The sequence below is a fragment of the Pleurodeles waltl genome, chromosome 10 (genome assembly GCF_031143425.1).
Source record: "Pleurodeles waltl isolate 20211129_DDA chromosome 10, aPleWal1.hap1.20221129, whole genome shotgun sequence".
Taxonomy (NCBI): domain Eukaryota; kingdom Metazoa; phylum Chordata; class Amphibia; order Caudata; family Salamandridae; genus Pleurodeles; species Pleurodeles waltl.
In genome coordinates, this window is record NC_090449.1 from 535,293,129 (window position 1) to 535,311,518 (window position 18,390).

At 41.6% G+C, this 18,390-nt stretch overlaps 1 protein-coding gene across 2 annotated transcripts in view; it reads right to left on the reverse strand.

Moving 5' to 3' along the window:
- LOC138261696 (ficolin-1-like) overlaps positions 1-18,390 on the reverse strand; it is a 263,717-nt gene that overhangs the window by 42,936 nt on the left and 202,391 nt on the right. For both annotated transcript variants that reach the window (XM_069210960.1, XM_069210959.1), the window contains one exon: positions 2,672-2,806. In XM_069210960.1, coding sequence (XP_069067061.1) covers positions 2,672-2,806 — 135 coding nt within the window. The remainder of the gene's footprint in view (positions 1-2,671; positions 2,807-18,390) is intronic.

Below are 18,390 nucleotides of genomic sequence, written 5' to 3' on the forward strand. Positions count from 1 at the left end.
CTAGAACCAGGACAGTCCAACATCGAAATCTTCCACAGGTCTAAGAGTGTTATGATTCGAGGTTCTGCTGGTTCCATTTTTATACCTTGTGCCAGCCTCTGTGTGTGAGAATTTCCTGTCCTACTTCCAAAACTGGTTCTTGTCATGTCTTCTCCTTCTCCTGGTACTGGCTTTAATCTGTCTAGGGTGACAAAGGCAAGGGCAGGTCTGGTATCACGTTCCTTTGTGTGTGTTGCAGGGTGGCCCTATTAAAATGTCATCCGGCAGGGTACATCCTTGCCCCAGCCATCCCATCAGGAAGTCCCACTCCCCTCACACCTAGGCCTTTTTCGTTTCCATGTCTGGAAGCAATTACACACACTCCATTAGCAGAGACATTCACAGCCATGTGATCCAGAATTAATGGCAGGAAGGCATTGGTTTGGGCAGACAAATGCCAACATTCTAAAAGTGACATTTAAAAAAATGTAACCAAAAATGTGATTTCACCATTCAATAATATGTTAAATTACAATTAATTTGAATGCAAACATCATTCCTCTACCTGCTCCCGAAATGTAGTTAGAACTCATTAAAAGCAATAAGCAACCCATTGTTACTATATGGGAGAAACATGCCTTACAACAGTGAAAAAACAATTTTAGGAGTTTCTCACTATGACAAGTGAAACCTGAACACACATTCTCTCCTTTTTACATACCATGCACACTCCCTGGGAATGTTTAGGACCTACCTTAGTGGTGCCTTATACGTTTTAAAAAAGAAGGGTTAGGCCTGGCAAAAGGTTTATTTTTCCTGATGTAAATGTAAGCTTACAACTGCACTGCAGGCTGCAGTGGCAGCCTGAGACATGTTTTGCAGTACTACTTTAGTGGGTGGCACAATGAGTGCTGTTGTCCACTAGTAGCATTTAAATGAACAGGCCCTAGAAACATGGAATTCTATTTACAAGAAACTTATACTTAACTTAAATATGCCATTTCTCTGTGGGAAATTGTTATGATGTTTTAAGGCAAGAGTACAATCACTTTAGCACAGGTTAGCATGAATAAAATGTCCTAGTGCCAACACGAATCAGGAACTTAGGGAGTGAAGGCAAAATGTTTGGGGAATAACATGCCAAGAATGTTAGGTCTAACACAAAGCATGTGATTTTAAGAACCTCATGATTACCCACCCAAAATCACTTTGAATCATAAAACCTGATATGCTCTGGTTTAAGCCTTACAGCTCGAGTTGCAGTTAAAGGTTCATCTGAAAATTATGGTGCTAGACCTTTATGTGTAGCATGCTATCTTGTAGGTTGAGCAAAAGGCCACATGTAGATAGTCAAGGGCTTATTAATAAAACAACATCTGTCAGATTTGCTTTTGTTTGTGATCAGGAGATGGTTAAGTGAATAACTGCTTTAGTGTTTAAGGGTAGCTATGCCTTACAGAGTCTAAGGTTGCAATACTGTGAAAACTTCAGAGCTCTGACACTGAATTCGAAGCCACGTATTGAGATGAACATTCTGTGGTTGCACATTAGTGTCTGTTGATGCATTCCATTTTTGGTGGTTTGCTTGACAAGCAAGTTTCAAGACCAAAGTTGCATTTTTTACACGATTATCTCTTCACAATTTTAGCCCAATCAACTGAAAGTTATGGTCAGGAGACAGGAGGAGAAACACTTACAAGGACCTGATTTAAGAAAAGTGTTGCGGCACCCAGTGCAGCGGCCCTTTCCTTGTGCCCCTTACCGCCCCCTAATGTCACCATGTGTGCGCTGTATCTAAGATATGGTGCACCACAGCATTAGTTAGGGAACTAGCTTCAGACTTTTTTATACTATTTTGGAGCTTTGCAGCATTAACGTCAAAAATGTTGACACTAATCCTTCAAAGCCCATTGAGGCCCATTGTAAACAATGGTGTGCCTCCTTTAACGCCTGCTCTAAGTTGTCGTTAAAAGTTCTGAAAAAAATGACGCAAAGAATCTCCTAGCGGGAGAACACCCCCTTTGCATACATTATGCCTGGCACAGGCATAATGTAGCAGAAAGGGTTACAAAATGGTGCAATGCATGCATTATAAATTTGGCGCTGGGATTTTGGCCTTGTTGGGCCACATTAGCTGATGCTTATGTTGCCCAAGGAGGCGCTAGGGGGCCCCTAAATGAGTCCCACAGATAATAATCAGTGCAGTGTGGGAGAAAGCGTGTATCTTTTATTTTGGATATTTTTGAACGCTTGACACTTTAACCCTTGTCACTGCAAATGGTGAACTCCCTTGACCTTACAAAAACTCACAAACCGGCAATCAGTGAGGAATGCTGTGTTTTACACCAGTGAGTGACAGCACCAGGGTTTTCAGAATGGGTCAGACTGTGAACACATGTCCTACGTAGAACATGTACGAGCTGGAATTTCTCATCATTAACAAGAAAACAATTTGACGAATATTATAGTAGACAAGCTCAGCAAGTGATTCTTTACTAAGGTAAAGTGGTACATCCTGATGGTTGTAAATTGTGTTCTTAAAGCAGATGTCACTGCTTCCAGGGCACGCAGTTTATATTTTACATGCAAAATGGTTTCTGGAACGATGTAAGATAGTGCGACATTCGCATCAACATATTGAGTTGTCAATACGTAGAAAACAATACAAAACAAAAACAATAGTTGTACCAACCTGCATTTCCACCAGCAAATTCTCCAAGGATTAATTTGTAATTTTCGGACTCTGATAACACTTGGAACGATGTGTACTTAGCAAAATAATGTTGATTGTCAAAGTCTGTCAGGTCGATGCGAAGTTCATAAGTCCCTGTGAAATATTAGACGCATGTCAGGAAACGTCTACGGTAAATAAATGATTTTCTTGTCATTTTCCACAAGATCCAAATAAATAAAATTACTTGTTCTGGGTGAGGTGTCCACGAGAGAAAATATTACATCATGGACTATTTTTCATACATTATAATGTGTCAAGCGAGACAGTAATAATTCCACTCAACCTTCCATCATTTTCCACTTTTTTATCCTTGTCAGGGAGAAGAAGTTAATCACTGTACAATTAGCGCAAGCTTTTTGAAGCACACACCTGTAACGATTTTGTAGGTGGACAATGCTGCCTGACCATTTGAATAGATCTGAGTTTTCACCCCAATATTTTTACTGTAACACAAAGTGCTGCATTTGGCCAAGGTTACGAATGCCGCTACAAATGCCGCTTTCAATGTGCCTATTTCTTAGCTATACCTACACTGTCACTGATTAAAAGATAGACACAGTCCTGGGTTAATACCGAAATATAGTGAGAGAGCGTAGTTTAAATATTACATATTATAGACGTGAAATGCTTATATTTAACAATGCTGTACTAATAGTATTATTCATTGAAATGTACTCATAAACGTGGAGAATTTGACACGTATAAAAACCGCATTCATTAGAACTCGTATATCTTAAGTAATCGTGAGTCAAGAACTAGCTGTGTAACTCTCATATTAAAGCGTATTTTTCTGTTTCTCCAGTGTGCTGACTTGCAAAAGACCATGACCCAGCGATTGTTCTTTTTCTTTACTTATTCGCAACATTTCAAGATTCTCCCATTCGCATGCTAGTAGCTTTAGTATAAATTATGAGGCTTCGAAACAAACATGGACACTTTCAAGGACAATAAAGCGAGGAGAAGAGAACTCTTGACCCGAGGTGTGTGCCAAGGAAATGAAGTAACCCCGGATATGCCACCTACGAAAAACGTCAATTATGGAGACCAATTAGGATTTAGAAAATATCATGAAATGACAAATGCATTACTTAATGTATAATTTGATTGGTTACCGGTAGTGGGGTGTAGTGACTAACCAATAGAATTTTGGGGGAATGTATTTTGGAAAAAGGGATAAAAACCCATGACACAAGAGATAGAGAACATTAGGTAGGGAATGATATTGATTGCATCCAGAAACTCTGTCACTCTATTTGGTGACTTGAGACTTAGACTACCATTCTTGCCCATAGACTGCCCCGTTACCTTTCCCCCTTAATGGGAGAGTGTCCCTTGCCTTTAACTTAGATAGACTGACGGTGATTCAACTGATGTCCTGAAGACGAAGACTGATCCTGTATGCTGACCTATCTCGACAAGGGTAATTATAATACTAATGAAATCTATTTTGCCTTTTCTTTCTAGGTACCAACTGCTGTATCTTTTGATTAGAGACCTTAGTTAGATGTTTTACAAATTGATGTTCTAAATTGTTTTGCATGAAGCCCCACATGCTAATGCTAATTTGAGGCTAGATGAGGTATTCTTTAAACAGACGGACTGACGTGACTGACGTGGTGCTATGCTGAACTAAGACCTTTAAGAGGTATTATGTATTGCGACCTATTCTTATTCACATAATTATCTTATGTTTCTGATCTTTGCTTTATTGAAAATTCATCGTAGTTGTCACCTTGTGATTATGTTCAAATGCTTCTTGGTTTTGAGATTAATGCATTTGCTATTAGATTGTAATCAATAGGGAATAAAATTCACTAAAATCTCCATTAAGGTGTGGTTATTCGTGACTGAAAGGTCATGATTGCGCCGAAGGTTTATTAATGACTAAAGTGGAATATATTTTGGTGTTAACTGTTGACAATGTTATTGACATATTGATTGACTTATTGATTAGTTATCTCGTCTTACGGTGTCTCACCACTTGGCCCAAAAATTCATAGGCCTAAAACGAGTCCGCGTTAACAGTTCTGGTAGCAGAGCGACGGTTTGGCCCTTGGGGGCCCTAGGACGGAGTTTTCATCGTTTAATTTTTTTGTTGTTTGTTTTCGTGATCATGCAATTTGGAGAGATGATGAGTGGCTAGGTTCGCCATGGCTTTCCTGGGATCTCGGAGCCTGCCTAAATGAGTTGGGAATGTTCTCGGCGCCATAGTATGCGTGGTTAGGGTCTTTGCGCTTATTAAATCTTATGCATCTTGCAGGCGGTTGTGAAAATTTGTGTGTGTTTAGGACAAATTAAGTGTTAATTAGAAGGAGTGGGCGTACTCCACAGTATGAGAGTAGGGAAGTCGGCGTACTTCATGTGAATGCAGTGCTTATTGCTCAAAATTATCCACGTGGTTGGTTGTTGTATACGGACCTATTGAGGTCTAAGACTCCGGAGTATGATGGTAAATATGGTTTATGTTGTAATCTGTGCGGTTTAATAGGTCAATCGGGCGTAGTTGACAAGCCAAGTTTCGAGTTATGATGCATGTGTAAAACCTTTGATGGAGATTTGACAAGTTCTAAAGTGCACTAGAAGGAGTCATTGACAAGTCGAGAGTAGGATTTGCAGGTCGAATTCTGCTTGCGTATGTGGGAACTGAGAAGGAGAGAGTAGCGGCCGAGGCTTCAAGTGAAATCTCTGTAAAGTTCTGAAGCAAATGTGTTACCCTCCTGTAGTAAACCGGCAGATTTGTGTTGTCATTTTAAGGTGCTTGCAATAATTCGCATTAGTTTGTATGAATTGTAAGGAGTTAGTGAGGTGTGCACAAGCCGCAAGACTTTGTCAGCTGCAGTGTGTGTGAGTGTGACGTCAGTGGTGCCGCGCTGAGATAGGTCAGATGCCGAGAGGGGTCGCGCACGGATTGGCTGCCGTCCGTGAGAGGCGATAGGTTGAGAAAAGGGTAGGTGAAGAGTGTCCTGGGAACTAAGCCGTTTTCTGATCAAATACGAAATAAAAGAATTTCAAAAATGAATTTTGTTAAGGCATTCAAAAGCGCTTTGAAAGGAGATGTGTACATTGTTGCAACCGATGGGGAACCTACACCACCTGAGGGTACTCCAGCTTATACAGTTATGGAAGAAAAGGGTGTTTCACCTTGTTTATGGATGAAACAATGTCGCAAATTAACAGAGAAAGAGGGGTGTCTAGCGTTTCCAGAACATGGGACATTCAATCCGAAGGTATTAGAAAATTTGAGGTGGATGTTAAGTACGCAGAAAAAACCTCCGAGACCGGCACAATACTTTGGCGATTTGGGACCTGATGGCTCTTAAACATAGGCAAGAAAGGTTTCACAGAAGATTGACAAGGGCAGAAAAATCCTATGCAGAAGCTAGATGGGACAATGAGAATAAAATGTGGAGACGGGGAATAGTAGATGGGTTGAAGCTGTTTCCAGCAATAACACAGGGAGAAGAGACACAGGGAAAGAAAGCTTCTTGTAAAACCAACAAAGATTCAGGCAAAATTAAAGAGAACAAAAGGTCCTGGGAAGAAGAGGATGATTCAGATGATGAGGAGTTTATGGATAGATTGCTACATGATCGTCCACCACCATATGCGGGGAGCGACGGTGTTCCGAGTACTAGCATGGATCATGGGAACCAGACGCAGGAGAAGGGAGTTACTGATACGGTACAGACTAGCGATACAGCCTCGACACAGAGTGGTGACAGTGTACCCACTGCACCAGACTTACCGATACAGTTGCAGCCTCCACCGCAGATAAAAATAATTTATCCTGATGTTCCAGTGCTTGAGACTACTACAAACTTGGTGGTGCCGCCAGATCCGATATATACGAAGCCAAGGCTGATTCAGATTGAATCAACTCCAAAGCTAGTGTTGCAACCACCACAACTGATACCTGGGTATAACCCTGTAGCAGGACCTCCGTTAATACCTGTACCGGGTACATTAGAACAGACCTATGGTGTTGCAGTTCCAAGAAGCTTGGGACCAGGTCAGACACCTGCCGCTATATCACTACCTATTACTGTTGGTCCCCTGGTGCCGTTATATGCCCAAGAGAAAACAAGGACATGTGAACAGGGAGTTATGACTCATGATGGGATAAGAGGAGGGTCTATTAGAACTCCACAAATAATGGCCCAAGAAGAACAGGTATGTGAACAACAGAGACCCTTAATGGACCTTAGTCCAATAGGGGCACCTCTTGAAGCAATACGGCAAGCAGGGTTGGGAGTCTTGACTCCCCAAACTATGAGTAAAAATACTTCCCACACTCAAATGATACATGCAGGGAACATTTCACTGCAAGGCTTTACAGTACAACAGTTAAATGAGTGGTTAGAGAAAACTTGTGCTTCACGAAAAACTACAGTGACCGAAATTGATCCTGAAAAGGAAAAACAAGATGAATATCTGAATCTTGTACGACTAGGAGCAGAAGCTGCTGAATTGGTGGAAGGAACAATGGGAGTGAATAGGTTGGAATCATATACTGAGGCAGAATTGAGGTACTTATGCCCTAAGATTACCAAAGAGGTAGGAAAAGTGCATCAGAGATTAACGAATTTGGCAGACAAATACAATATTGATATTGGTAACATGAAACATTTGAAAAGGAGCTATAGATTAGATTTTGACACTAAAGATTTTGAACACATGAGATCTGCAGGCATGAAGACACATTGAAAGAGCTGTTGCAAAGTGCACAAATTTGGGGAGCCCTAGAGAAATGGGAAGGCCGGTGGGCAAAGAAAAGAGATAAGGGAAAAAGAGATAGCCCAGGGTCTAATGAAGTAACAACCACACCCAATCTAGACACGGTAAAAATCTTACCTATGAGAGAAACAGCTGGTGGTGTCTTAGTGCATGTGCCTTGGTCTAGGGGAGACATTTTGTCCTTTACGAATGATTATCCTAGGTTAAGAGAAAAACCGACCGAGTGGTATCAGCAGACAGATAGATTCGTGAAGCTTGCGAAGTGTCTTTGGGGAGACTTGAATACTTTATTTGAGATCATTGTTCCGCCAGACCTGTGGCTCGAGTGCAAGAGAGAGGTAGATTGGCCCACGAAGGAGCCGGCAAGGGATAAGGTGACTGGAGCACCTTCTGAAGAGGTGATGAAATATTATCATAAAGTAATTGAGTTTTTGAAACAAAAGGTGTCGCCGAAGGTGACTGATTGGCAGAAAATCGACCGGACTTCGCAAGAGGTTAAAGAATCAATACATGCGTATTATGAGAGATTGTTGAAAGCATTCAAACATTACAGTGGTACTGAGACTATCGAACCAAAGGACAGGAATCATCTTGTGTTTAGGTTCGTCGAAGGGCTGAGACCGGAGGTCAGCCAGATGATTAAAAATCATTTGATTTGCTGGCAAGCTAAACCGATTGATGAAGTGTTGCAGTATGTGAAATACTGTAGTGATGAAATTGAGTTGAAGCAGAAAAAGTTGAAGGAGAAAGTGATGGTGATGCAGATAAGAGCTGCACAGGCTGGAATACAGGGAAATGGTGTTCAGCAAATGATACAGCAACAACCGCAAATGAATGGTGTGTTTCAGGCACAGCTGAGAGGTAGAGGTCGAGTTTTTGTGAGCCGTAATTTTGATATGAATAATATTGTTAATTAAAATGACGGTCAGGTAATGAAGAAGATGTCGCCATGTCATGCATGCGGGGGCATGGGGCATTGGAAACAGGATTGTCCGAATGTGGTGCAGGATGGTACAGTTCAGCAGAGCATTAATGCTGGTACACTACAAAATCCACGAGGTCCAAGAATGAGACACCAGAACCCGAATTTTCAGAATAATTTGGTGCAAATGCCAGGGGTACAACCCAAGCAGCAAATGCAAGTGCAGCGTTTCCAAACAGTGCCAGTACAATCAATACAACAGCAGATCCCTATGGTGCCTAGACAGCAAATGCAGTTACCCCTAGCTCCGATGGGACAGCAACAGGTGACGCTTCCTCAGGAGGTCAGAGGCCAGGTAACAAACCAAAACAGCACTGTACAGCAATTCCCATTACGAGGTGAAAGTGACATGAATGAAGAATGGTCAGACGACAGCTCAGACAGTGAAGAGTGCAGGCTTGCAGCATCTTTAGAGGTAGATCAGAGAGGCCCATATGTAGAGGGAAAAGTAATGGGCTATAAGGTTTCATTCTTAGTTGACACAGGAGCTACACGCTCTACAGTTTGCAGTGTAGAGGTACCGAGATTACCTCTATCAGGGCGCACCATACGAGTGGTCGGAGTGGCTAATCAGTACCTGACAAATCCAATTACTGACCCAGTGCAGGTTGAAATTGGAAATTTCCAAGGCCTGCATAGATTTGTTGTATGCGATTCAAGTCCAGTGTCCTTATTAGGAAGGGACTTACTATGTAAGACCAAATGTTCGATTACCTGTTCCAACGATGGAATAGAAGTTCAGACAAACAGTGATGATGAAGGAGACGAGGGTCAATTCATAGGAGAAAGAGGAGAGACGAACGAAGATTACCCTCTAATTACTCTATTTTCAGTGTTTACCCTAATCATTCTACCTGCTGATCTACAAGGGTCTGTAACAGAGAAAGTGTGGGATTTGACTGGAAAAGAGATCGGATTAATCAAGGGGGTAGGACCAGTCAAGGTGCAAATAAAGCCAAATGCAGTGTTCCCACAAGTGCCACAATACCACATGACTCAGGATGTCCTCATTGAAGTGACCCAGATAATTGCAGATTTTATCAGACAGGGAGTTCTGAAAGAAGTTCTGAGCAGTCCGTGTAACTCACCTATTATGGGTTTAAAGAAGCCCTGTGGAAAGGTTCGAATCGTGCAGGATTTGAGAAAAATAAACAAAATTGTAATAAAATGTTGCCCTGTGGTACCTAACCCGGCAGTAATAATGTTCCAAGTTCCTTGTGATGCTGAATGGTTTACTGTAGTAGACCTATCACAAGCATTTTTCTCAATACCTCTACATGAAGATAGCCAATTTTTGTTCAGTTTCAAATTCCTGGATAAGGTGTACAGCTGGTGCAGAATTCCTCAGGGGTTTTCTGAGTCACCATCCATCTTCAATCAGATATTGAAGAAGGATTTGGAACCTCTTGTGCTGCCTTTTAATTCGACTCTTGTGCAGTACATCGATGATTTGTTGATTGCATCTAAAACGAGAGACAGCTGCAAATACGATACCATTGCATTGTTGAATCATTTGGGAAAGAATGGACATAAGGTGTCACCTAAGAAGTTGCAATACTGTCAAAAAGAAGTGAAATATTCCGGGCATCTGATTGAGAAAGGGTCCCGAAGAATATCAAAAGAAAGAATAACAGCTGTTTTACAAATGAATCCACCAACAACAAAAAGAGATGTCAGGATGTTTTTGGGAATGGTGGGTTACTGCCGCCAGTGGATACCCAATTTCTCGATCATTTCAAAACCCTTAATAAAACTGACAGGAAAAGAGGTCAAGGATGAACCATACACAATCACTTTGACAAAAGAAGAGCTTGAGTCATTTTTAGAGCTGAAGGAGTGCATGTGCAGGGCTCCAGCATTAGGAATGCCTGATTATGAGAAACCTTTTCTGTTGTTCTGCCATGAACGTGATGCTTGTTCTTTGTCTGTTTTAACACAGGTCCACGGAGATGCGAATCGCCCTGTAGCATATTTTTCAGCTACTTTGGACCCTGTCGCAGCAGCGTTACCGGGTTGTTTGCGAGCAGTCGCAGCAGTTGGTCAAAGCCTTTCACAATGTGAGGGCATAGTCATGGGATACCCTTTGACAGTATTGGTTCCACATTCTGTCGAAATTCTGTTGACACGAACTAAGACGCAACACATGACAAATGCACGACTTACCAAATATGAGACGATTATTCTGGGGTCACCAAATGTTACACTAAAAAGATGCACTGTGCTGAACCCGGCAACTCTACTTCCCAATGAGAATACAGAAATCAAAGATGGGGAAGAATTTGAGCATGATTGTCTTGAGGTGACTGAGCTCTGTACCAAACCTCGCCCAGACATACAGGATACCCAGTTAAAGGAAAATGATTGCATTATGTTCGTTGATGGGTCCTGTTTAAGAGATTCAACAGGAACATTGAGAGCTGGTTACGCAGTATGTACCATATCTGGCATAGTCGAGGCCTCCTGGCTCGAGAAAGTGTTTTCTGCACAGGTGGCAGAACTAATAGCTCTTACAAAAGCCTGCCACGCTGCTGTGAATTTGAAAGTTACAATCTATACTGACAGCAGATATGGATTTGGAATTGTGCATGATTTTGGCCAACTTTGGTCACAGAGGGGTTTCATGACATCCTCTGGTTCACCAGTAAAAAATGGAGAACAAATAAGAGATTTGTTACATGCGATTCAGTTGCCTCTTGAAATTGCAGTGGTGAAGTGCTCACACCAGATCACAAGACTTTGGCCATCATTCGGACCTTGGCGGGCGGCGGAGGCCGCCCGCCAAAGTCCTGCCGTCAAAATACCGTACCGCGGTCGCAAGACCGCGGCGGGTATTTTGACTTTTCCCCTGGGCTGACGGGTGGCCGCCGAAAGGACGCCCGCCAGCCCAGGGGAAAACGACCTTCCCACCATGAAGCCGGCTCGTAATCGAGCCGGCGGAGTGGGAAGGTGCGACGGGTGCTACGGCACCCGTCGCGTATTTCACTGTCTGCTATGCAGACAGTGAAATACTAGCGGGGCCCTCTTACGGGGGCCCCTGCAGTGCCCATGCCATTGCCCATTGGCCCAGGGGCCCCGCGACCCCCCCTACCGCCATCCGGTTCCCGGCGGGAGAACCGCCGGGAACTGGATGGTGGTAGGGGGGGTCGGAATCCCCGCGGCGGCGCAGCTAGCTGCGCAGCCTTGGAGGATTCCAATGGGCGGCGGTACACTGGCGGAAGACCGCCAGTGTTGCCGGTCCAACCGCGGCTTTACCACCGCGGTCGGAATGCCCATTGGAGCACCGCCGGCTTGTCGGCGGTGCTCCCGCGTGCCGCGGCCCTGGCGGTTCTATACCGCCAGGGTTGTAATGAGGGCCTTTGTGTCAATGGGGAATGGTTACGCAGACCAAGTTGCAAGATTTGGTGCATTAAACTGTATATCATTTAAGGAGCAGTGGGAATTGTTACCACAACCTGAGAATGACACAACCTTAAGCCTAGCATTACGAGTGGTTGATACCTTAGACGAGTTAAAGACATTGCAAAATCGTGCTAGTAAAGAAGAAAAACGTTCCTGCCAGAAAATGCAGTGTGTACAAAGAGCAGATGATATGTGGGTTTCAGAGGAAGGAAAATTGGTTCTGCCAAACAGTCTTCTGTCACAATTTGCCCGATTGTATCATGGGCAGGCACATTTAGGAAGAGATGCCATGATCAGATCTTTTAAAATTGATTGGTTCAATCCAAAATTCAGACATGCCGCAGAAATTACTTGTCACAGGTGCGTCATCTGTCAACAGATGAACGCTGGAAAGGGAACAGTGGTAACTTTGAGCCACATTGGAAGAGCTGGAGGTCCATTTAACAAAATGCAAATGGATTTCATTGAAATGCCTGTTTGTGGAGGATTGAAGTACGTGTTGGTGAATGTATGCGTTTTCAGTCATTGGATTGAGGCATATCCCTCACGTAGGAATGACAGTCTTACAGTTGCAAAACTGTTACTCAGAGAGTTAATACCAAGGTTTGGGTTTCCGGTTTCTATAGAATCAGATATGGGAAGACACTTCGACAATGAGGTGATCAAAATTCTGTGTGCCGCACTCAACATTGAGCAGAAGTTGCACTGTAGCTATCGCCCTGAAGCATCAGGACTAGTTGAACAGATGAATGGTACCTTAAGATCAAGAATAGCAAAAATGTGTGCAGCAACAAACATGAAATGGCCAGATGCATTGCCTCTAGTACGGATGTCTATGAGAAACAAGCCAGATAAGAAAACGGGACTGTCCCCCCATGAAATCCTCATGGGTACAGCAATGAGGTTACCAGCGGTACCTGCAAATGCACTAGTGAATATTACAGATGATATGGTGTTGGATTATTGCAAGGGCTTGGCTGCTGTGATTCGCTCTTTCTCTCACCAGGTGGAAGCTAACGCATTGTCACCAATCGGCGAACCAGGACATTCTTTGCAAGCTGGAGACTGGGTAGTTGTCAAGAAGCACGTGAGGAAATCGTGTCTTGAGCCACGTTGGAAGGGGCCATATCAAGTAATATTGACAACCACTACTGCTGTAAAGTGTGCCGGGGTTCCCAACTGGATACATGCCAGTCACACAAAAAGGGTAACGTGTCCTGTTGAAGAGGAACTTGAAGATTCCGGTACAGCAACTTCAGGAGGAGAAGTCTCAGAGTCAGAGACCAGTCAAGAAAGATCTGAGACTACAGGAGAGCCCACTGAGAACAGCCTTGTCCCTCAAGCTGACAGTGAGTTCAAATGAGGTGACAGAGTGCCTATCTCAGTTGAGGCAGCAGGAGAACTAAGACAAGGAGAGGTTCTCCCAGAAGTAGACGACTACAATTCAGAGCCTGAATACAGTGTAGAACCGGAAGACGACAGAGAAGGAGAAGCTGTAAATTCAAGTCGAAACAGATCAGAGTCTTCTGAACCGGTTGCAAGTCCATCAAGAGAAAACACCATATCGCAACAGGAGGGTGCTGTCCAACGTCCTGAAAGAAAACACCGAAACAAAACACACAGAGGTGATAATTGGCCAGACAAGTCACATCTTAGAATAAGAGAAATAGCAAACGAGACAATAATAGAAGAAAGCGATACTTCACAGGCAGATGATCTCAGTGAAGGAGAACAACAAGGTGAACAACAACTAAAAAGAAAGAGAATAACAAACCGAAGATATACAGGTCCTGAATGGGCATATGCTACAACCTCTGAATGGCAACAAGAATTCTTAGCATTCTGCTTTGATCGAGAAGTGCCAGGTCAATACTATGGTACCTGAAGGTATTTTACAAGGAAAACCTGGATAAGATTGAAATAGTAAGAGCTGACAAGAGAAAGAGACTTTAGAAACTACAGGAAAGAGACATTAAACCTGAATTTGACATTAAGAAAACCTGATTACGACAAGCTGTTAAAAGGGTCCTGGAGTGAGTGAAGAAGCTGTAAAATACGCAGAAAGAGTTTACCTTCTTGAGTTGATTGTTGATCTGCTATTCTGATTCTATACAAACATGGCTTATAGTAGCAAAGGAAGTAAGGTGTGTGGTTGGTTACCACTTATGATAGGTGTTGTATGTGCAATAATGATTGTGGGAGTGATTGTAGGAATGCCATGGAGAGAGAGTGAAACTATTAATGCAACTTCAAAACCTGAGACTACTACTGCTAATAAACTATCGCCGTGGGAGAAATTTGAGCAAGATGCTAGACATCTGCATGAGGGAACTAATGCAAAAGGGGAACTTTCTACTAATGTTTTCTACTGCTTACTAAACGAGTATGTGGAAACTATGGATGCAAAAGATTGTTATGTGTGTACTAAAATTCCTTCATCTGTGCAGGAGGGAGTTACCTATCATAGCCTCCCTCTTACTTATGGGATTAGTTGCAGCTTGCTATTAACAAGATTTTATGATCAAGAGCATGTGCAATACTTCTATTCAAATTTGGATGTTGTATTTTCCTTTGTGCCTGTTATTGAATTTTTAAATAAGTTAGCTAAAGAGCATGATATTAAAATAGTTAGAGGATTCTTTGAGCCAACGCTTACATTTGGAACTGCTTATGCACATCGCAATAATTTGACTTGCTTACTGTCTCCTGTAGAGAAAGGCTTTTTAGATCACACAGATGATAGACGTAAGGCATTAAAGGAAAGGTTAGAAAAAGGCTTAGAAAAACATACTTATGCAAATGATTATGCTTACACAGCAATTAAAACACAAGTCAAGTTAGCTATAGATGCATTACACGTAGGTAGACTGTGTATATATAGGCCAAAATCTGATCAAGACAATCTATTTGTGGGTACGAGTGAATGTAGACATGTGTTTCTGTTTCAGAGTAAGTGGACCTTTATGTTAAATGGACAAGACCCAGCGATTCCTGGAATCTATTACATCTGTGGGTTAAATGCATATTACCGTCTCCCTAAGGGATGGTATGGGACATGTTATTTGGGAATAGTATTCCCAAAGATATACCAGATTGATGATTTAAAACAAATACCTAAAACGTCTGAATTACAACATACTAGACAAAAACGAGAATCAGTGGCGGCTGTCATTGGTGACATATTTGGAGCTATAATCCCATCAGTAGGGGTTATCTTGAATTCTATGAAAATTCAAAAGTTGTCCAATATTGTGGATAACATGCTGACAAACTTTACAGGAGCTATACTTCTGATGGATACTGAACTTGCTGCAGAAAGAGCTATGACTCTTCAAAATCGCCTTGCTTTAGACATTCTTTTAGCAAAGAGTGGAGGTGTGTGCAAAATGCTTAATGAACGTCATTGTTGTTCATTCATACCCGATAACAGTTAAAAAATTAGAAGCATGCTTACTAACCTTACTAGAGATAGTACAGATTTGAAGGATCTAAAAGAACCTAGTGTTTGGGAAAAATTTGGGAAAGGAATTGCCCGAGTGGGAAGCTGGTTTACCAACATTTGGAATGGGGTACTTGCAAAAATTATGATAGGTCTATTAATTGTTTTGATTTGCCTATTAGGATTATGGGGGCATTCAAAATTAATGACAAAATAAAAAGAAATTGGTCTAAAAGAGCCCGACAAAATGAAGAAAGTGAAAGAGAGAAAATGTTCAATGAAATATGGGAAAGCTCACATAAAGGGAAAGATGTTGAAATGCGTATCATGCGCAAGGTGAAAAATTAAGATCAAAAGATTATGTGATGACGAGCGTCATCAGAGGAGGGACTGAGAGAGCGTAGTTTAAATATTACATATTATAGACGTGAAATGCTTATATTTAACAATGCTGTACTAATGGTATTATTCATTGAAATGTACTCATAAACGTGGAGAATTTGTTCACCTGTGTAAACTAATGTCAACTAGGAGAAATAACCATTTATAATTGAGCACTTTAACACGTATAAAAACCGCATTCATTAGAACTCGTATATCTTAAGTTAGCGTGAGTCAAGAACTAGCTGTGTAACTCTCATATTAAAGCGTATTTTTCTGTTTCTCCAGTGTGCTGACTTGCAAAAGACCATGACCCAGCGATTGTTCTTTTTCTTTACTTATTCGCAACATTTCAAGATTCTCCCATTTGCATGCTAGTAGCTTTAGTATAAATTATAAGGCTTTGAAACAAACATGGACACTTTCAAGGACAATAAAGCGAGGAGAAGAGAACTCTTGACCCGAGGTGTGTGCCAAGGAAATTAAGTAACCCCGGATATGCCACCTACGAAAAACGTCAATTATGGAGACCAATTAGGATTTAGAAAATATCATGAAATTACAAATGCATTACTTAATGTATAATTTGATTGGTTACCGATAGTGGGGTGTAGTGACTAACCAATAGAATTTTGGGGGAATGTATTTTGGAAAAAGGGATAAAAACCCATGACACAAGAGATAGAGAACATTAGGTAGGGAATGATATCGATTGCATCCAGAAACTCTGTCACTCTATTTGGTGACTTGAGACTTAGACTACCATCCTTGCCCATAGACTGCCCCGTTACCTTTCCCCCTTAAGGGGAGAGTGTCCCTTGCCTTTAACTTAGATAGACTGACGGTGATTCAACTGATGTCCTGAAGATGAAGACTGATCCTGTATGCTGACCTATCTCGACAAGGGTAATTATAATACTAATGAAATCTATTTTGCCTTTTCTTTCTAGGTACCAACTGCTGTATGTTTTGATTAGAGACCTTAGTTAGATGTTTTACAAATTGATGTTCTAAATTGTTTTGCATGAAGCCCCACATGCTAATGCTAATTTGAGGCTAGATGAGGTATTCTTTAAACAGACGGACTGACGTGACTGACGTGGTGCTATGCTGAACTAAGACCTTTAAGAGGTATTATGTATTGCGACCTATTCTTATTCACATAATTATCTTATGTTTCTGATCTTTGCTTTATTGAAAACTCATCGTAGTTGTCATCTTGTGATTATGTTCATATGCTTCTTGGTTTTGAGATTAATGCATTTGCTATTAGATTGTAATCAATAGGGAATAAAATTCACTAAAATCTCCATTAAGGTGTGGTTATTCGTGACTGAAAGGTCATGATTGCGCCGAAGGTTTATTAATGACTAAAGTGGAATATATTTTGGTGTTAACTGTTGACAATGTTATTGACATATTGATTGACTTATTGATTAGTTATCTCGTCTTACGGTGTCTCACCACTGGGCCCAAAGATTCATCGGCCTAAAACGAGTCCTGATGTGTATAAATTAACATAGACGGACGCGTTAACAATAGTATTAGAAGCATACTCAGGGTGTGTAGCATTACTTCAAGATTTTGAAGTTGAGGTGCATATAACGTGGTAACGTTTGTGGCCACTGGTTGCAAACGACAAACTTATGGTGTATTTTTTTCCTTTACACTTCATTGTTAGCAGCCTTTTGCTGATGGTAATTTCCATCACTGTGTGTGGCATTAATCCATTACACAACATCAGATACAAGAGTATAATTCTTTGAAAAACAAATTGTTACACATTTCTACCGATTCCATACCACTGTAAATGAGCTTGAAAAAGTCAAGCAGCGGGTTCTGTGTGCGTTGTTGAGGCTTAATTTGGCTTTGCCTTAAGAACGAGGAAATCCTGTGTGTCCCCCATGGGCACCATGGTGAGCATTCCACTTTGATGCTTCTGCCGTCCTAGAAAACCATACTAGTTTCATGTGTTTGAATTTACCTGATTAAGAGGGGCACTAATGGCCACACAAAAATGAAGAATCAACCATGCAATTTCCACTGTGCTTTAATGTTTCAAAATACATCTGTAAGGCAGGTTCATCCAGAGGTGTAAGGGAAACCTTTCTAACCTGCCTCTAGATAAATAGGGCAGAGGTCTGTGCAGAGAAGACTGAATAACAATAGAAGGTCCATTCCAGGAACACTGGAGTTTTGCCTGGATTACGATAATCTTTGGTTGGGACTAACTGCAACAAAATAATGTTGCCAGGCTTTATGGTTAATTGAATCTCTAGAGAAGAGATTTATTAGGTTCCCCTGGCATCTGGGATATTTGAGTAAGGCTGGAAATTCTCCAAATGGCCTATGAGTTTCCTTACAGGAAAACAACATTCTATTTTGAGGTTTTAACCAAGGCTATATTATTATGAGGAGACTTGCATCAAGGTAAACTACTCTTGCTACCCTAAATAGATTGTCAAAGAAACATGAACAAGGATTGTTTATTTGGTGAAATTCCTTTCAACAAGGCAAGCACGTCAAACAGGAAGCCATATGAAGGAATGTTTAATCCTATGCATCAGAAACTACTAGGTTAGCCATTTTCCTTCAATGCATCAAGTGTAGCATTCAGAATCTTTTAGTTTTATGACTCTCTGCAATAGCACCCTACTAACCATGCACCAGTGCATGTGCTCTGACCCATATAAAACATTGGAATTGTCTATAATCATAATTGGCATATTTAACTTAACTATA